Source organism: Urocampus carinirostris, chromosome 13 (assembly GCF_059441175.1).
Source record: "Urocampus carinirostris isolate Australia breed hairy pipefish chromosome 13, RoL_Ucar_1.0, whole genome shotgun sequence".
Classification (NCBI taxonomy): Eukaryota; Metazoa; Chordata; class Actinopteri; order Syngnathiformes; family Syngnathidae; genus Urocampus; species Urocampus carinirostris.
In genome coordinates, this window is record NC_142361.1 from 24,699,139 (window position 1) to 24,719,982 (window position 20,844).

The window sequence follows — 20,844 nt, forward strand, 5'->3', positions numbered from 1 at the left end:
TTTATTTTCAGGGATTCTGTGCAGTTTACTTTAGATTTGTTGAGTTTAAAAACAGCTTAAAATTATTTTGTCTTTTTCTGTACAGATTAATAAATGTTTTAAGTTATGTTTACTGTGTTTTCAGTGTTACCCTTTGAGTGTTGATTTTGCTTTATTTTCCCCCAATTGTAATAATGCGTAATAAACGGAAATATATGGAACTAACAACGAAACAACCTGTAAAGCCGTTCGAGAGCCGAAAGAGCCAGCTCTTTTTAGTGAGCCGAGCGGTAAAAGCCGGTTCTTTAAAAGGAGTCGGAATTCCCATCTTTTCAATGGACCATTCGCTTCCACTAGGAAAAAAGTAAACACTGGTCAAAAACGTGTTTCATAATCACTGCTCACGCGTCAAATCAGTTCTCCTCGCTATCCCACACACTTGAAAATTTTTGATGCTCTGTGCCACACCGTATTTTTCCAAAAAGTGCCCCCACAGACCTGTGGCCATATGCAAAATGTCGGTCGCCAGTGGCGTCGCGCGCGGTCGGTACGAGGTGTGCACAAGGCTTAAAGTGTATGTCATCTACGTCACCTCTAGGAGCGGAAGCCAAAGTTCAGATGAGACACTCAGCGACTGAAAGTGTTTGTCGCTAATGTGGCGGAGGTTGTCCAGTGCTAACGCCTTAGCACCGAAGATCTCACAGGTCCGGCACAGACCTACGTTTCCAGACATATTAGTGGAGTTGAACTTTATACAGTTTTGTAGTGGCCTGACCTCCGAGGTTGGTCGGTTTGTCGATGAGCGAAGCGACCACTAGCAGGGCGCCAAGCTGTTTGCCGAGGCGAGCCGCTCTCTGCTGCGGGACCAGCTGCAGGTCCGGGTTTTGCCCCTGGATGTCCATCCACCAGGGGGTTATCTTCTTCTGTACCTCTGCCCAGCGTTCGTCTTTGTCTTCCTCACCTTGGAGACAAAAAACAGGAACAATTTGATCAAAAAGCTGAAAATTTGATTCAGTTGGGCTAGACCAGGAAGGTCAAACTCCTTTAGGCTATGGGGCTGGATTCTGACTTTTTTTCTGAGGCGGGCCAGAGCAGTAGAAAAAACAAAAAAACTAAAATCCAAATTTTTAGCTTTATTTCTCATCTTTGCCATTGAAAGTGTTAACAGGTTTATTTAAACAGTTGAGTGAATGTAGTTTTACTCTGGAAACAAATCACCATGCTATACAAATTCAACTCTGCCCTCTAGCGGCTGTGGAGAGCATTAGTTTTGCATTTATCTAAAAAGTCCATCCATCTATCCATCCATCCATTATCTGCACCGCTTATCCTCAGTAGGGTCGCGGGGGTGCTGGAGCCCATCCCACCTATCTTCAGGCAGTGGGCAAGGGACACCCTGAACTGGTTGCCAGCCAGTCGCAGGGCACACAGAGACGGAAAACTCACTCGCTGATTCACACCAAGGGACAAATTGGACCAGCCAATTAACCTAACATGCATGTTTTTGGAATGTGGGAGGAAACCGGAGTGCCTGGAGGAAACCCACGCAAGCACGGGGAGAACAAACATACAAACTCCACATAGGTGGTTCATGACCTCAGAACTGTGCCACACACATTTAAAAAGTCATAATTTTAAATAGAAATCACAAAGAAGGTTGCTTTTTTAGACATACTCAGAAATGGGCCAGGTTCGCCTTGACTAGACCGAGCGTGGGCAAGGTATGGCGTGCGGGCAATATCCGGCCCATCATGCTTTTTAATCCATCTAGCTGACTAGATAAAAGTTATATAAATAGGGTTTGCGCACCTTTTTAAGGGGGAAAATTAATGGCCAATTTTTCAATTTTACTAGTACCTTCAAAGGAAGCGCCGAACAAAAAAACGTTTTTTTGTTGTTGTCTTTGATGACTAAAATGAATCTCTATCTTGCTGCTATCACATACTTTGTGCTATTTTGCAATCCAATCAATGATCGACGATCAATGGGCTGCTATAAACTGACATGAATTCTGCTATTTTGCACAGCTTGGCTATTTCACATTTGTTTACAAACACGGAAAAGGCTTTATAGTGGCTGGGTAATAATTGAGTTCAATACGGAAGACAAAAACAGAAGGATAGTACTGTGTGTAAAAAGCAGAAAAATGAGCGAAATTTGGCCTCATTTTAATGATATGGATTGCTCCAAAGCAGACTGCTTTCAATCTTAGAGACTGCTGATCTTTTACTTTTTGTTTTCCTTTTTTTAGATTATATTTGCTGCGTGTTTTTCAGAGGATATGTGTTAAAAAAGGTTAAAACGGAATTATAAATAGTTTTTCAAATTTGATCACTTATTCATATCACTGAAGAGTTAATATTTTTTTCTTATTTTATTGCTTTGTATTTTCAGGGATTTTGTGTTGTCGTTTGACTTTAAATCTGTCCAGCGTGTAAAAAGCTCAAATGTTGTGGCTCTAGGAATATTCTAATTTATAATTCACGTGTTTTTCAGGGATCCCCAGCAAAATGAAATGACCAATTACTTAATAATTTGGTGCATAACGTTTTAATATTATTGATAATAAATAGTTCTGTGAACCGTTTGGGAGATGAAAGAGGTGTCTCTTCCCAGTAAGCTGAGCCAAGAAAGCCAGTTTTCTGGATAGAACTGTACTCCTGAGTGAAACCAATTTGGGGCGGCGACACCTCACGTGACAACGCCATTGTAACAAGCCACCAGAGCAGGCATGTCAGTGTCATTTTCCACACCCTTTTTCCTTCTTCATTTATTGCCTGGTTTATAGAGTACGACTGCCAAAAAACATGGTAATGGCAACAAGTTCAAGCATTTTTAAGCGCCTCACCCAAAATTCAATCCTTTTCCCGACCTTGAAAACACATCATTAAAAATCAAGCATTTTCAAGGATTTCAAGCACCTGTACGAACCTTGTACAAATACAAGATGACATTTGGGTTTATGCGACCATTTTTTTATTTAAATATTGGTTTGATGATTAACCAGGCTTAGAGGTGGGTAAAATACAGCCAGCTCAACAACAAGTTTAATGAAAAGTACTACAAATAATTTAAAAAAAAAAGTTTTTATATATATTACTAATTCAAACATTCAATCTGCAACCTCAGTGGAAATGTTTAAATCTAAGCTTAAAACACACTTCTACTCTATAGCATATGAATAACCTATATTTTATGTTGATAATATGTGTATTATTTGCCCTCATGTAGGTTTTAGATGAGGGGATGGTGTCATAATAATCTGTAGTTTGCAATAGTCTTTGATCTGTGCAACCTTTTGAGACTCTTTGTGATTAAGGGCTATACAAGTAAACATGACTTGACCTGACTACACTTTCACAACCATTTTGATGAAAGGGTCGATTAATAAACAAATATATAGTGATTCACAGTACGTATATGTAAATGTCTGCAAGTATTTATAAATGCATACCAAAAAAACCCTGTTATATTTTTTGTTTATGCATGGGCTTGAGACTGTATTAGCAGATACAAAAAAATCAAATCGATCAATCTTTTTTGCCTTCTGACCCCGCCTATCTTTCAATTTGCAGAAATTCCACCCCTGGCCTTGTGACATGTGTGTAATAGTACTTTTATCTTGTTGGATCCAGTCTCCGGCCTGTAGCTGGCTCAGGTCTGGAGAGGGATTTCTTAATGGGGGTGTGTGGAAAAAGCATGACAGCTTCTCAAGCTTCCTTGGGGGAATCCACTCATCATCAGCCAACCCTGAAAGGCTCGGAAAGGTGTAGAATATTGTCTAAGGAAAAAAACAATACAAAACAAAAACTCCTTGTTCATTTTCGTTCAATAATTTTGATATACAGTACTAGGCACACTTACCTCAATGCTGTAATCCCTAATAGGATGGAAGGCCCCAAAAAAGAAGTGTTCTTGAATCCTGGTCCAGTTCTTGTTTGCATTCCTAAATGTGAGCAGACTTTTTAGCACACTACATTTATAAAGTTTCAAAAATGGTGTCATATCCCCACCCAGTATTCTTCAATGCCTCTGTTTGATGCAGACAAGCCTTGACCACAGTGGAAAGTCCTCCCGAGCCTTCTACCATCTTCTCTCCTTGGGCCTCTATTAGGCCCCAAACTCTTTTCAAAGCCAACAGGGCATAAAGACGTACACTGAAATTATGGTGAAAACACCACTGAAGAGAAACATCCAGTGCTTTGGCCAGATGCACACCCTTCATGAGAAAAGGAAATAAATATGTTTAAGGAGCAAGGTTTTTTGCATTCAGTACGTTTACATGCAGGTAAAAATCCGATTGAAAACGGAACATTCCGATGACAATGTTTTTTTTTCGCCTTTTCACTTTCTGATAGCTCGCTCGTGCATGTATATGCATTTGAGTAATCCGATTCTCTATGTGCGCATGCAGTTTCCCTAATCAGGGATAGTTCTTCTACAGAAAAGAACTGTGGGGCTTGTAGTACAGAGATGAATGATGCATGAAAACTCTGACTCACTCGCTATGTGTATTGGTGTATTTCGCCAGGAAATTTCATTTGTACTTTCTGCCCCCACGAACAAAATGTTGCAGGTGTAAATATCAATATGATGTGGATCCAACAGTTGTATCCATCCTTATAGAAAGTAAGTCTATTTTTTGCAAGTCAGATGACAAGCACATCTTGTAAACACTGGGTAATTCATTCGGATAACTCTAGAAATACAATATTCTATTTCTGATTGATTTTTTGCCTGCATGTAAGCATAATCATTGACTTTTTGAAGATGTTTCTGACCGTATTGTTAAGACTGGGAAAAATAACAGCAAAATGTACTAGGACAGCCAGGAAGGTACAGATCCCGGTCTTCGTTCCTTCGTGTTGCTGCACAAAAGCAAAAAAATATATACTTTTTTTTAATTTAAAAAAAAAAAAAAAAGCAAGTATATAAAAAAAAGTTCTAGCTTACCGTGTTGAAACAATCCCAAAATAGGTCTATTTTTTGTGGATAGCGGACAAGAATCAGAATAATAGTCCACTCGATGAGGTACTTGACTGAAGCCTGGTTGCTACAGAAGCCAGCTTCAAAAATGTTTTTCAGTATCGAGGCCACAAAACCCTGTGAACATTTACAAAAATGTTTTCAAGTGTTTTTTTTCCCTAATTTGAATTTAATTATAATGAATAAGATGTAAGTGGCTCACCTCTTTCAATTTTGGCAAGATTATTAGCAGGGTTTGCCATACTCTGTTTTTCACACGATGTTGCAGAGAGTTACTGGAGATGCGCAAAGATGTTGACATGATCTTATCCTGGAACAAAGATTTGATAGGAACACGTTTACGTTCATGCTTCACCTGGCACATTTATCTTCTAAGACATTGTACATTTACATTTAACATGAATCTATCTATCTATCTACCCTGGTCATATCCCTCGAGAGAGGTGACCGACAGCAAGACCATGTCCATCGCGGCCTTCCTTTTGGTCTCCTTCCATTGACTTCTGCTCTGTAGGTCCTCTTCAACATTCGCTCCTCATGCATCCTCGCCATGTGTCCAAATCAACCGAGTACTCTCTTGTCCACCGTTCCTCTCTTATGCTCAGTACCACTTCTACTCCAGTTCTGTCTCTCACAATTTCATTTCTCAATCCATCCAATCTTGTCACTCCTAACATATTCCTCAAATATTTCATCTCCAAAACATTGAATTTCCTTCTCAAATCTCGGCACAATCAGACTCTCATACAGTCCCCTCTTAACAGCCATACTCATACCCTTGTTACTCATCACTCTCCTCAGAGCACCCTAAACCTTGCTTCCTTGATTCACTGAACATAAATAGTTGCCGTAATATTTAAAGTCACCTTTTTAATGAGAGTAACAACAAGTTTCTCCATCAGTTGCACGTGAAGACAGTTTGAAGCATCCAGGCGACTTAGAAATGCCAGAGTGTACATTCGAGGGAGTTGGTCATCTCTGTCGTCACTGGAAAACCAAAAAGCTTTTTTTTTCAACTGTTACTTGGCAAGGGAGACATCTAGAGGCAACATCAAATATTACAGAAAAGCAAGATTGAATATATAAATACTTTGCTTTTCATTTGAAAAGAAGATAATTGAATCTTCCAGCAGTCAGAAAATAAATCTGCAATAACAAAAACCTGCCCTAAATTACTGTATAAATACCACTTTTTAGGAATTAGAAGCCCTAGTATTATATTGCAAACCCTAATGGTGTAAAAAAATGTATTTAAAAAAAATAAAACACTAAGCAAAAACACATGTACTATGACATTAAGATGATTTATTTTTAAACACTCGTATGTCTGGAAATTTGTCATTATATCAAACAACTTGCGACGCCCTTTGAAGAAGCGAAAATCTATGGCGGCAATCTTACTACTTTGAAAGTCCAGTAGTCAATTACTACACAGTGTCACTTAAAGTCAACGACTACTAATAATAAATAGAAGTATTTTTTTAATCCAAGGTGCAAAGCAGTTTAGCCATAAAGATTTATTGTATTTTGCCGAGTGGCTGATTTTTTACATTAAAATCTATAATAAATACAATAATCTGAGCAAGCATCACTCAAAATAAACTGAAAATTCATACACAAAAGGCAGCATCTTACCTGGCGACTACAGCGTTGGTAGCACACTTTGCACCAAGTTGCTCCACATATGCCTGCACATCTTGAACAAGCCTATAGAAAATATGTTAAATGAATAGTTCTCTCCGAAAAATAAATCACTAAAAAACTATCATCAGTACCGCTGATCTCTCCTGAACACAGGGCCATAAACGCAACCCTCAGCCACAATGTTAATATGATTCAAAACGCTGGTTAAGGTGTCATCTTGTTGTTTCCTGCTTTCTCCGCTAGAGGGCATCCATGTGTGACAGCAGTGTTTTAGCAGCACACTAAAAACTCCATTCTTGGACTCAGACAGTTCAACGATCTCAGTAGCAACCTAAAAAAGGGAAATAAATAATGAAAGAAAGGACATGGCTGGACAATACAGTGATACCTCTTCATCGAGCTTCATTGGTTTCAGGATCGCGCTCGTAGGTTGAATTGCTCCTGTAACGAGCAAATATGCCTGATATGAAATCATTAAACTAATCCATTGCCGTCCTCTTGAAACTATCCAAGTGAAGTTATTAATCCCTAAATAGCTATAAAACAGATATTCCTTATCACTAAAACACATTCAAATAGTAAATACACTTTAAAAAATTATATTTCTTTTCAGCATTTACATGCTTCCATATCATTCGCAAGTATGATATCAGTTTCCATTGCTACGCAGATGACACTCAACTATATCTTCCGATGGAGGAATTTGCCACACTAAACTGTGGAAATTTGGAGGCCTGCCTCACTGAGATAATACAATGGATGTCATTCAACTTCTTGCGCTTTAACTCTGAAAAGACCAAAATGTTAGTTATTGGTCCATCTAAAGGCCCTGACTTGTTTTAAAAAAGTGCTCTGAACATTGTCAAACGTAATATCATCCAGAGTGACTCAGTCAAAAATGTAGGTTTCATATTTGTCTGTCCTTTCAAACACATGTTAAGAATATTACTAGAACAGCTTTCTTCCATATTCGCAACATTGCTAAAATTCGCCCTATGTTGTCTCAGTGGGATGAGGAGATTATAATTCATGCCTTTGTTACCTCCCGTCTCCATCACTGTCGCTCTGAAAATGCTGGTCTACTAGTGATCCCAAGAGCCAAGAAGAGATCCGCAGGTTCGAGAGTGTTCTCCATGCGGGCCCCGGTGCTGTGGACTGCTCTGCTCCCTGGCATATGATCTGCAACCTCAGTGGAACTGTTTAAATCTAGGCTTAAAATATGCTTCTATTGTCTATCTTGTGAATGACCTATATTTCCTGTTGAAAATATCTGTGTATTATTTGTTATTGACACATCCGTTGCACCCTGGCCATCCTGGAAGGGGGATTACCTTGTGTGCGACCCCTTCTCAAGGTTTCTTCATTTTCCTCATGTTGAGATTTTTTAGTTTTTCCTTGCCCTCATGTAGGTTTGAGATCAGGGGATGGTGTCATAATAGTCTGTAGTTTACAATAACTGTGCAGCCCTTTGAGACTCTTTGTGATTAAGGGCTATACAAATAAACATGCCTTGACATGAATAAGATGATATTAACAAAGGGGGTTGCAAAGAAGAGTGAGATTTCATACCAGTCAACTCGTATGTTTTCCCTTTATTTCATCTGGTTTGGATTATTTCATATTGTGTACGCCAAATACAATTTTTCATTCAGGGATTTTTTTCTTTCTTTCAAAAAGATGTATCTACTCTTGTCCATTTCGGCGCTAATCCAGATCGTATCGATCACTATTAGCAGACAACAGCATCATCGTAGATGGCTATTATTGTCCTAGTATTCTACATAGTCAGTCTTTCTGTGAGTAAAGAGGTGATGCATTGTGCTTGTAATGTTTATAATAGCTTAATAAGAGGGAATGTTGTGCAATTGGCTGAGGTTGACAGGTATGAGAGACTTGGAATGATTGGTAGGTTTTAACTGTACAATTAATATTAAAGTTACGGTCACTTTAAATTAACAAACACACCCAAAGAATTTCAGCACTTTTTCCCCCGTAATGGTTTGCATGTGCAAACTGGAATGCTGATGCTGGCACTGAGTGGTCTAGAGCGGTCTCTAGTGGTAGCCTCTGGGAATGTTCTTGACATGGATTTATTTGTCGTACACAGAGCAAGATTTGTCTTCCAAATAAAAAATGTAAAGGTGCTCGTTTGAAGAGGTACTACTGTATCTGTCTGGTTACCTTTTTGATGGTTTTCGTCAACAATGGGGCTTGACTTTCAGTGAGCAGCAGCAATTTTTGGTGGAAAGCCACAGAGACAAAACCTTTGAGAGCCGGCCAGAAGTCGTGTGCGTTATTGCTGAGCCCGTGCACCAGCTCCCAGGTTCGTCTTACAGCTTCCACACAAAGGGCCTCGTCTTCATGCAGTAACTAAGATCACAGCATCAAAATTGACCACCATTTTTCTTTATAAGCAAATACACGGAAACTCACTTGAGGCAAAGCCGCCTCCATGAAGGCAAGAACTGGCAGAACCAAATCGCTGGGCAGCAGAGCCAAAGCGTCCACGCAGCAATTTAGAGCGAATTTGGCTGTTTCTGTGTTGTTGGTGTGCTCCAGTGTATTTAGGAGGAAAGTCAGGCAAATCCATTGGTCCCGCATAAAGTGGGCTGCAATGCGACCCCAGTCCTGCAGAGGGCCCTGCTCACTGAAATAAAGTAGTGGTGCACTTTAATGTGACAAACATGAGCATAGGTGTACAAACTATCACCTACACATATAAACCTTTCAACCATGCCCACGAAAACAAAACGTTTTTCTCTTTTTTTAGAGTATTATAAATTTAAAAAAATGTTATTTTGGTGCCACTTTTGTCCCAGTTTTCCTTTGTGGGCCCCCTCCTTCATCAATATTTATATTTTCATAAAACAGTTTGTACTGCATTGTTTACATTAAAATATTGTTAATGTCATTTCTAAAAACATTTTCAATTGTTTTTTTTCTTTGTAAAAAAAAAAAGGAAATTCATTCAAATCCACCCATAAAGCAGTGGTGGGCAAACTATGGCCCATGGGACACATACGTCAGCATTCTTAATTAAACAAAAAGTACGGTACTACAAATTAAAACATAGAGGTTGTTTTTTTGCCACTCTTGTCCCCAGTTTCCCTTTTTGGCGTCCCTCCATACAAACAAATGTTTAATAACAAATTGTGTGCTGCATTGAGAACAATTGCTGAAATGACGAAAAAATAGAAATGTGCCTTTCTCAAATGACAATATCCAACTATTGAATAGTCTTTGAAAACCAGATTTGGATGTGTTACTGAAAAACATTAGATATTTACCTCATTTTAGAAGTTACCACCTAGATTATTGACACCCAAAAGTAGTGCATTACTCAGAAAGTAACTAATTGGTTTCAAATGAAGGGCTTTAAAAAGGCGCATTCTAAATGTTTCAAAACTAAACTGATGAAATAAAGAAACATTTAAAATGCAAGGTAACATGTAGATATAAATGTCTGCATGTATATTCATTAATAGATTAGGGTTCGTACGCCTTTTAAATGGACAAATTTAAGCACTTTTCAAGCACTCTAATGGCCAATTTTTCAATTTCTCCAGTACCTTAAAAGGATGAAATCCAGCACCGATCAAAGAAGCCTTTTTCCAGGGGGGGGGATTTGATGACTAAAATAAAGTTGCGATCTTGCTACTAGGACATACTTTGAGTTATTTAGTGCCGTCCCTATCTATGATCTTTTGTGTCACTAGGCTGCTACAAACTAAGATGAATTCTGCCATTATGCTTTAAAAATGCACGGCAGTTTCAATACGTCACACTTGTTTACAAACACAAAAAGGGCTCTCTAGGTGTTGGGTAACAATAGAGTTCAATACGGGAGACAAAACAAGTAGTAAAGGACACTATGTATAAAAAGCTGAAAAATGAGCCAAATTTTGACTCATTTTGATGATTCTTATTGCTCCGAAGCGGAGTGCAATCAATTTTTCAGATTGCTGATCTTTTGCTTTTGTTTTACTTGCTTTAATTTATTTACTGTGTCTGAATTGATAAAAATAGTAAATATTTTTTATGTTTTTTTTTGCATTTTATCATTTATTTAGAGCTCTAAAAGTTCATAATTTTAATTTACATTTTACTCTTTTTCATTTTCAGGGATTTAGTGTTGTCCAACTTCAAATCTGTTCAGCGTGTAAATATCCAAACTTTTTTTGTATTTTATTTTTCTTTGTAGATCTGTGTATATTTGAGTTTATATTTCCTGAGTTTTGCAGGGGTCCTCTGCATATTCATAACATATTCAATTATTAATTACTAAATCATTTGGTGCATAATGTTTTACGATAATTGTTAATATATCATGGGAAAAAAAAAAAAAAAAAGAGTCCGTTTACAGCTCTTCTCAGTGAGACAAGCCGAACGAGCACTCTTTGAAAAAGAGCCGGGATTCCCATGACTAGTCCGAAAAACCTATTCTCTTGGATGTGACAGTAGAGTGCAGTAGTAATGCTTTACATGACAACTCGATGATGACTGGAGCCACCATCAGCATCATTTTTGAACACTTGAACAAAAATCCTTAAGAAGCGCGGTCTCTTAAGTCAGACTGTTAGGTAACACAGCAATGGAAATCATTTCAAGGATTTACAAGCACTTCACCCCAAATTCAAGCATTTTCCTGACCTTTAAAACACAACATTAAAATTTAAGCATTTTCATGGATTTCAAGCTCCTGTACAAACCCCGGTAATTTCCAAACTTACCACAAGCTGTCTGTCTTGTGAGGTTTCAGCAGCCTCTCATTGAAGCGTCCCAGATGTAAATGACTTGTCGACATAACCGGCTCGTAAAAGTGCTCATTCAATTGTTTTAGAAGCAAAATAGTCTCTAGGTTGATTGCTTGTGGCTGAATGACGCCACAAACGGTAGCAAGAGATGCCATAGCAACCACTTTGAGCACTTGGCTGGCCATTGAAGGGACCTACTGAAAGAAAAATGATCAGTTGCTGAAATCTGGTCTAAATTGTGGCGTGATTATTTCAGTCTGACCTGCTCAGCTGGTTCTTGCAGGATGCAGAGACTGTACTTGATGAGTTTAGGAAAGGAACATGGAACATTTGGAGAACTGTGCATGGACAGCTGCTTTAAGACACACAGATAGAGCTCCACCCGATCGATGTCACAAAGCTGCATGAAAAAAAAAAAAAACACAATCCTTCAGCAAATGAACAAAAAAAAAAACAACATTTTTTTATTGTTTACCTCCTTCAGTTCTCCACACAGACGCCTTGTGATAAACTCCTCGATTGATTCGGAACATTGAAAAATGAGCCTCTCAAATGCTGCTTCCACTTCATCCACTGATAAAGAAACGATAAGTCACTGATTAGCATTCACAAAATATATTTTGGGGATCAATACCAGTACGGGTATGCACTAATATTACATACACAGAATATCTTTAAATAAAGGCCTCAACATCCCCGATGGCCTTAATTAAGAAAAATCTGAAAAAATCAGTGAAATAGTCATAACTTTTTTATTCTAATGTCAGATTTTTTTTGCTTATTTAAAAATGAATTTACTTTTTTATGGGTTTGTTTTCATGATTTTTTAAATGTAAAACAAAAATAATGGTAATGACCAAAATAATCTGCCATATCTGATGATCTTATTACGTGCTTTTTTTTTCTTATATTACCAGAAAAAAGGTTAAAATGTAGTGGAGTGGGCAAATAATGAATGATTAAATTCATGTTTTTTATTAGTATTTGCATTAAAATCATACTATTTATAATATGTATATTTCAGTATTACCGGTGGTTACATTTTTTTACCAAAAAAAAAGGTAAAATGTAGTTAAATTGGCAAAATGATGATTAACAATTAGTCTTTTTGTATTTATGTCAGATCATTTAAATTATTTCGTGTACTTTAGTATTATTTTTACATAGCCTATTTCCTTAAAATTGCAATAAATTATTTGCAATTTTCTGTTTCTCTCATGATGAACAATCGCATACTGATACCTTCACATTCATAAAAATCAATGTATTATTCCAAACCATTCGCTTTTGGTGTTTTTTTGAGCTGGAGCAGTCGGAGAACAAGCTGCAGGCTTTTGTCACTCTTCTGTAAGGGCATGTAGACGTTAGTGCTGAGCTTTTTGAGTGTCTGCACCATAGGGGACATTAACAACTGGATGTTTTCCCCAATATTTGCTCCGGATCGACTCTTTTCCATGTCGGCATACAACAGAATAGTTCTGGCCAACTTGTCTGCCTCTTTGGGGTCCACTAAACTCTGCGTCTGACCTTTAAAGCAGCACATAGACTGATTAAACAAAAAAGTACAGATACCCCCACCCCACCCCCATTCTTCTTATCTTACCAGTGCATGCTGGAACATTGAAAAACTCATATATTTTGCTTTGAATATAAACTTTAAAAGTCTGTTTATTTGAAGAATCAACGCCTCCATCACATGGCATGCTTTTATAATTGCCTTCGTTGTTTGAGAGCCAGACACAAACCTAAAAAAGAAAACACACCGAATTGAAATGTCTTCATTGTCATTGATAAAAACGTAGCTTTCAACAGGATTAGACATGGCAATCCAAGATTAACACGTAATAAAGGCTTAATAGTGAAAGATTTCTAGGCAAAAATGTTTATAAAATGTACAATACACCTCAAGTGCTCATTTCAAGTACTGATTTTACTCATCTAAAGTTGATTTTTTTTTGGGGGGTGCAAATTTTTATAATTTTTTTTATATTTTTAGTTTAAAAACATATTGTACATGTTGCATAATGTTGATTTTTTTTTAAGTCTTTTATAGTGTTATGGTTGGTTGGTTGGATCCCTTTACCACACAGGTTGTAGGGGCACACATACCCGTGCCAAGTCTTGGGCAAATACAGCCTGATGGCACCCATCCCTCTTATTTCATCTAATGTTTAAAAACAATTAGCGTTTTTATTATTTAACATAATTTCAACTGATCTTAGTTGTAAGATGAAAAAATAATGCGTAAAATGAGCCAAATTGTTTGATATGGCACATGGTATACAATTTTGCTCATTATATGTATTGTCTTGTATTCCTATATTTTTTTTACTATTAAATTCTTAGAAAATATCTATATTATTACATATTTTAAGAATAATGTAAATTTGTATTACTTTATAACATTTTGACAGATTTTCTTTGGAAGATAAGAAACATAATACATAAAGTAAGATAAATCACTTAAATTAAATTATGGGACGATACATAATTTGGCACATTTAAGGACTTTGTTTAACTAAAAAAGAAATACAAGTGATTGTTTGGTTAAAATTTTGCCCCACTTCGGTCATTTTTTCTATTTATTATGCAAGTTTGATTAGTTTTTTTTCCTTCAAAAATGTTAACTTATTTTATTTAGTAAAACTATAAAAATAGCATTTAAAATTAGCCAATAATTTACCTCAAATGGCAAATGATTATGCACATTTGTAGGATTTTTGTTCTCTTAATAAAAAGGTAAAAGTGTTTTTTATTTATTCTTTTTGCCCAATTTAGATCACTTTTCCATTTTTAATTGAAGTTTAATTTGAACTTTTTTGCACAATTTTTAACTTCTGTTTATTAAAAAAAGATTAAAAAGTAATACTTAATATTATCTTATTATCTAAAATAACAGATGGTATGAAATTTTGCTACTTTTTTTTACATTTTTAAGTTAAAACTATAATGTTTTTCTACATTTTTTTCAAACGAAAATGAAAAATCAATTGAGTCATATTAGGTTGTTGGTTTTTTGCAATGCGGGTAGAGGAAAAGCGAGTGTTTTAAACGTTCGTTGATCTTGTTCTCGATTGTTTTCAGCTCAGGGATGCTGCTGGAAATGTGAATTTCCCTTCGGGATGAACAAAGTATCTATCTATCTATCTATCTATCTTAAATTGATGTTAAAATTGATATTAAAATTGCACTTAATCCCATTTGTTGCCTCCTGCTGTTAAGTATTTTGACAAATTTATTTTATAATGCACTAACAATTTCTCCCTTGTGAGGAATATGTCCTGATTATGGAGATTTTGGAGGAAAATCAGGTTAAAAGCAACAAAAATCAGGAAAATACCTCGTTCCAAAGTTCTGTGCCTCGACAAAGTGACTCATCTGCCCGGAAATAACCCAGGAAGTTAAATATGTCATCCAGCGTCACTGTGCTCTAAAATAAGTACAAAATAACATAATTTCAATGGAATAACGCCTTCAAAAAAGCCACATTGTTTTTTCTTACCACATCTATAAGACAGAGGGCGCTCTTCAACAAGAAACACTGGGCAGCGCCTCTCAGAAGGACTTGATGCGTGATCATGGTGCAGCGCAGCACCTCCCTAAGTGCGGTAGACCGAGCTTGCAATTAATGTGGACTTCTATAACCAACGTAGTTATTTTTGCAGTAAAGAAAGCATGCAATTAATATGCACTTCCAAATCCAAAGTAGTCATTTTCTGCAGACCTGAGGGCGGCAACACCATCAATCGTCAATATTGGCTTTGGAGTTAGACAGGACAAGGCCTGAGAGATGAAGAGGAGGGGTACTGCACACCAATGCTTAGATCCCAGCTGCTGGATCGTCTGCAGTAAAACGGGGCCTGAAAAGCAGATGAAATTGAAACTATGGGTGTAACCAAGCACTCTCAAATTCAACCGAAGCCCCCGAAAAATTATTGCATTTTAAACTCCCTTCTTCTTAATAAAGGACAGGATAGGCTTAAATATAATGAAAAACGCTAGATAAAAAAATAAAAACGCTAAACTAACAAAAATGTGAACAAAACAGCGTCGGAAATACTCCACTGCCTTGAAATGGTTCAGTCCGTTAGATTCCTAGCACGGCTCTTGCCTAGTGTCACTTGCAGCAAAGCGGCAGAGTCTGTGGTGTATACAGTAAGAGTTATATAATGGTTATGTTAAACAACTATTTTAGCACCTAATACCATGACTTTGTTATTATTAACACATATTAGTCCTTCTTTTAGGTGCATTGAAAGGAATGCAACAATGATCAGCTTAGCTTAAAGCCACAGTGGTTAATATTTGACCAACAGATGGCACTGTCTTGTCAGGTGTGAGTGAGGGGCAGTGCCACAGTGCACAGCCTCAGGGTGGCTGGATGCCAGAGAAACATAGGGGGATCTAAGTGCAGATTCCACTATATAAAAGAAATACATTTTTCGACCTAGGATTTTTTCTATAAAACGTAACATTGGTTTGATAGTTCATGTATTTTTCCCAGAAATCAAATCAATGTTTTTTAAAATTGAATTAAAGTTTTTTTGTACCACTAGGAGGCACTAAATTTTACACACTGTCCCTTGAATTGTTGCGTGTGAGTGTGTGTAAGCATTGAATGATCCTAAATGGTTTTATGTAAAATAAAGACAACCAGCAGCCCCAAAGCTCAGAACATAAAAACACCCCTGATTTGAACTAAATCACTGTACTTTTTTATTATAATTTTTTTGTACCTCTATCTTCTACCGGAAGGGAGTTAAAGAAGTTCTTCAAGAAGATTTGGAGTTTAACCGCCAGCTCGGGGCAGTCGCCAATGCGCTGGTCAGTTGCCCTGGAGCAGGAAAAAAATATGATTAGGAAAAAATGTAAAGTAAATATGCAGTAGACCCCTGAGAAATTACATTAATCTGTTCCTAGGTAGGATCACAAGGTGAAATATTCATATAGTGGGGGATAAAACCTATGGTAAATAACCAATTGTGTTCCAAATGTGCTACCCTTGCTGTTAGGACCTTGTCCAATCTGCTGCAGGAAATTGCTCAAATTTATCATTGCAAAAAAGCATACCATTATTCAGTAAGTTCAAATCATAAGTTAGAGACGCCGTAACCTGGGGGTCTACTGTATTTCCTTGATGAAGTTAAAATCTCACTTGCAGTAGAGCGACATCTCTGAGAGAACCTCCATAAAGGGGCCGACGATAAACTGCAGAGAAAATTAGATTAGTTTATCTGTACAGCTAAATCCAGTGAGTTTGTTCACCTGAGAAAAAGTGGACGCAAAAGTCGGCAGGTGGAGGACGTGAAATTCGAGCAGGTGACAAACACCTGCTCGCATTAAAGTTTTGTTTTCACTATGAAACATTCGCTGGTATATGCACAGCAGCCACGATGGATGGAAAAGGTCCTGACCTAGAAATTAAATAAAGCACATTAGCGATGCCTTGGTTTATTTAAACATACAGTAATATTTAAAAAACAAAAGACAGTAATACCTTCCTTTACTATAGTTTGGATAAGAGAGTCTATCCTGTTAAGAACTGGGCGGACAACGTGGACCTTAAAATGAAGAAACAACACAAATGACTTAGCGGTATTGTATGGAGTGAAGACTTGATTTTTTTATTACCTGATTTTCCTCCAAAGTCTCCATCACCAACACATAATCCTCCCAGAACTTTTTGAGTATCTCTTCGCATTTGGCGGTCCATTTGAACAAGGTCTGGTCACCGTTTACTTCAATAACATCAACAACAAAAGGAAATGGTTCACATAAAATTAATAATTGAAATATTTAATGAGTCTGAATAATTAAAAGGTTCATTTTAATATAAATATAAATATAATATTACTGTGCCAACGACAATGCCAAAACACCTCACCACTCCCTCTGAACTTAGTTTCACTCAATGCAAAGACATCCAACCTTCTTCTCAGAAACAAACTTCCATTCCCACTTCTCTTACACTCAATCATACTAAAACCACGCAAATTTAGCACCTCAAGTCTTAGGGTGGTTGAGGGCACCCGACTTACACCCTCTGCACGATCTTGACTCTTTCTGAGAGATTGATACAGAGGAGGGGATTCCCAGCCCCTTCGTTCCGCTCCTTTTAGATGCCTCTTACATCATGCAGGAGATATAGTGGGAGAATTCTTGTTTTCTGCGGCAGCACACGGATGTAAGCATATGTAAGCATATTACTTACATCGCATGCCCCAATAAGCCCCTCACCCGCAAAGGGTAAATATTATAGTAACCTTGATGCAAAAGTACAGCACTTGCATCCCTTCCATTTACACTGCACAAATAATCTTCCCCAATATGTATCATTTTTTACATTTTTATTCTTAGTTGTATATAATTCCTAAAATGAGCAAAATTATATACCATTGGCCATTTAAGATACGGTAATTTACCAAATTTTCTGATTTTTTTTTCTAACGCAACATAACTAAATAAAATAATTAACATTTGTAAAATGTTTTATTTTAAATTGATAATATCACTTGATTTTATTTTTTAAGAAAAATAAGAATCCTAAAATGAGCAAAATTATATACCATCATCTGTTCAAAATAATTGTGCTAATTTTAGGTATTATTTTATCAATCTTACCACATGACATAAAATAAAATATTGTTTAAAAATAAGTCTAAATAAGTTAAGTTTGATTGAAAATGGGGTAAGCAGCACAGCGGTGCAGTGGTTAGCGAGTGTGCAGCACAGTTCTCAGGTCATGAGATCGAACCTCCTGTGTGGAATTTGTACAGTATGTTCTCTTCGTGCTTGCGTGGGTTTCCTCCGGGCACTCAGGTTTCCTCCCACATTCCAAAAACATGCATGTCAGGTTAATTGACTGGTCCAAAATGTCCCTAGGTGTGAATGAACGAGCGAATTGTCTGTCCCTGTGTGCTGGCAACCAGTTGAGGGTGTCCCCTGCCCACTGCCTGAAGATAGCTGGGATGGGCTCCAGCACCCCCGCGACCCTACTGAGGATAAGCGGTGCAGATAATGGATGGATGGATAAAAATAGGGGTAAAATAGGGCAGCATATTTTGCTTCATTAAATCATTTATTTTCCCCAATATATACCATCCAAAATTTAAGATAATTAAATTACTTTGTGTGTTATAATTTTATTCTTACGAGATAAATCACGTTAAATGTTGTTAAAAAAACAATAATAGAAAAAAAAATACAAAATAAACTGGCAAATTTAAAAATTCTCATTTTCATATTTAGAAGAAAAACAACTAATATGAGTGAAATTGCACACCATCTGCCATTTAAGATGATTCACTCAATACTACGTATTGAGGGCGGCATGGCGACTGAGTGGTTACCGCATCCGCACCACAGTTCCGAAGGTCATGGGATTGAATCTCCTGTATGGAGTTTGCATGTTCTACTCGTGCTTGAGTGGGTTTCCTCCGGGCACTCCAGTTTCCTCCCACATTCACAAAAAAACATGCATGTCGGGTGAATTGGCTAGTCCAAATTGTCCCTAGGTGTGAATGAGCGAGTGAGTTGTCTGTATCAGTGTGCCCTGCGACTGCCTGGCAACCAGTTCATGGTGTCCCCTGCCCGCTGCCCAAAAATAGCTAGGATGGGCTCCAGCACCCCCGTGACCCTACTGAGGATAAGCGGAGCAGATAATGGATGGACTACGTATTGAGTTTTCAAGACTTTCCAGGACATTGGATTTCAAATGAGCATTCGAAATTGATGATTAGTAAATCCCTCAGTGCCCTTATACGATGAGAATTACATTTTAGAGGGTGACTTTGCCAATGTTAACCTTATGTGGGTGGGTAGTTGTATCCCTTAACCACAGGGGTTGTAAAGGCACCATTTCCTGTGTCGTGTCTTGGGCAAGTACAGCCTAGTGGCACCCATCCCTCTCCAGGCCAACAAATATGTTCACCCGGTCTCGAACGGGGGACCTTTCGCGTGTTGTACTAATTACTGCAGTACAGATTTCACCCTGGTAATAACATAGTAAAAAAAATATTTTATTTTAAAAATGCATGTGACACAGGCATCCCTTTGCACTTATCAGTAACAAAGAAGTACTTCTCCGCTTCAAAAAGGTTGCAACACCTGCCATACTGGCAGAAGAAAAAAAACACAAGTGGTCAAATGATATGCACAACTATATAATTGCAAACAAATAATTTTACCTGGTTCTGCAGGACAATCACCTCCTAGCTCCTGTGACCATGCCACACACCTTTTCAGCAAGTACAAAGCCCTCTTTCGGGACAAACAATCCCTGTCAATAAGTCCATCCTGAACCAGGAACCAGAACTGGAGGTAGGACCTTGGGTCTGGATCTTTGCAGGTCACCAGGTGGTCTGACAAGGAGGTCAAACACAGCAATGCACGTTCTGTTACAGCAGTTGTTCTTTTTGAAGCGTGCCAAATGCAAATTTCGTTCAGAATCTTGTTGAGAATGTGTTTTGGATTCTTGCAGGAGCTCAACAAGGCTAACAAGAGCCTAACCGTGACTTTGGAGATCAACTCGTCCGGAATAGTTCTGACACTCGACAGAACATTTGATAAAATGTGCAGGATGATCTCATCATCTGGTAATGAAGGAATAAGACCAACTAGGGCTTCACTTGCAACCTCCATGCTGAGTGTCTTTATTCCGGGTGGGTCTTCGTTTGATAAAGAAGGCAGGACGACCATGGTGGTTCGGTTCGCCACTTCTGGATCACAAAACCGGACACATGTGGACATAAGTCTGCAAACAGCCAATGTCGTCTCCCTATAACGAGTTTCTTCCGTTTTTGTTGATATCTTGGAGAGAAAGGGCAAGCAATGAGTCCAGATAATGGATTCTATTTGATCTAGAATGCGTTTTCGTTGTTCTGGGTTTGTTCTGATAGCGATAATCTGCTCGAGCCCTTCAATGAAAACTGTCAATGCCTCGACACGGTTCGTTTCTGGCCAAGCGTCAACCGGCCAACACAACGAGTCAAAAAGAAGCTCGTAGTTAGGCGAAGTAGACAACATTGCGTTGATTAAAATTGAATTCATTTTTAAGTAGAAGTCATTAAATATTCTTTCAGAATGATACTCCGACCGGCTTTTCTCGCGGCACGTTTACGAAGTCATTTGTAAACTTCCGGATTCGTCGCCGTAAGTCTCGCGAGAGGTTTTGAGATATCAAACATTAACAACTTTGAGTTAAAAAAAACGTTATTCCAGGATTCAAAGATTTAAAATAACATTTAAAACTAAACGTAAAAAAATGAATTCATGATATTGTTGATTTTAAGTGTCACTCGCTACGTCTTGAGAACTTTTGAGACGTCTACTTCTAAGGGAAAACCGTTATCCTGCTGAAATATGACCAACAATGTGTGCTTTTGATATTGATAACAGTATTGAAAACTAAAAATAAATTTAAAAAATGAAAAAGTAACACATAAATCATAATATGTTATTTTAAGGTGCAGCTTCCTAAATC

The 20,844-nt window shown here is 37.6% G+C and overlaps 1 protein-coding gene across 1 annotated transcript in view; it reads right to left on the reverse strand.

Moving 5' to 3' along the window:
* tarbp1 (TAR (HIV-1) RNA binding protein 1) overlaps window positions 1-20,475 on the reverse strand; it is a 28,798-nt gene extending 8,323 nt beyond the window's left edge. Inside the window, exons 1-27 of the mRNA XM_088351483.1 lie at window positions 19,550-20,475; window positions 16,995-17,101; window positions 16,861-16,924; window positions 16,629-16,777; window positions 16,519-16,571; window positions 16,100-16,197; window positions 15,088-15,223; window positions 14,866-14,962; window positions 14,704-14,793; window positions 12,967-13,108; window positions 12,642-12,890; window positions 11,839-11,936; window positions 11,626-11,763; window positions 11,340-11,557; window positions 9,043-9,256; window positions 8,791-8,979; window positions 6,741-6,940; window positions 6,601-6,672; window positions 5,832-5,952; window positions 5,168-5,275; window positions 4,933-5,082; window positions 4,761-4,847; window positions 3,993-4,198; window positions 3,844-3,925; window positions 3,595-3,760; window positions 755-940; window positions 572-696 (exon numbers count right to left, since the gene is read on the reverse strand). Of these exons, the coding sequence (XP_088207609.1) occupies window positions 572-696; window positions 755-940; window positions 3,595-3,760; window positions 3,844-3,925; window positions 3,993-4,198; window positions 4,761-4,847; window positions 4,933-5,082; window positions 5,168-5,275; window positions 5,832-5,952; window positions 6,601-6,672; window positions 6,741-6,940; window positions 8,791-8,979; window positions 9,043-9,256; window positions 11,340-11,557; window positions 11,626-11,763; window positions 11,839-11,936; window positions 12,642-12,890; window positions 12,967-13,108; window positions 14,704-14,793; window positions 14,866-14,962; window positions 15,088-15,223; window positions 16,100-16,197; window positions 16,519-16,571; window positions 16,629-16,777; window positions 16,861-16,924; window positions 16,995-17,101; window positions 19,550-20,411 (4,407 nt within the window). The 5' untranslated portion in view covers window positions 20,412-20,475. The remainder of the gene's footprint in view (window positions 1-571; window positions 697-754; window positions 941-3,594; window positions 3,761-3,843; window positions 3,926-3,992; window positions 4,199-4,760; window positions 4,848-4,932; window positions 5,083-5,167; window positions 5,276-5,831; window positions 5,953-6,600; window positions 6,673-6,740; window positions 6,941-8,790; window positions 8,980-9,042; window positions 9,257-11,339; window positions 11,558-11,625; window positions 11,764-11,838; window positions 11,937-12,641; window positions 12,891-12,966; window positions 13,109-14,703; window positions 14,794-14,865; window positions 14,963-15,087; window positions 15,224-16,099; window positions 16,198-16,518; window positions 16,572-16,628; window positions 16,778-16,860; window positions 16,925-16,994; window positions 17,102-19,549) is intronic.
* Between the last annotated feature and the right edge of the window lie 369 nt (window positions 20,476-20,844).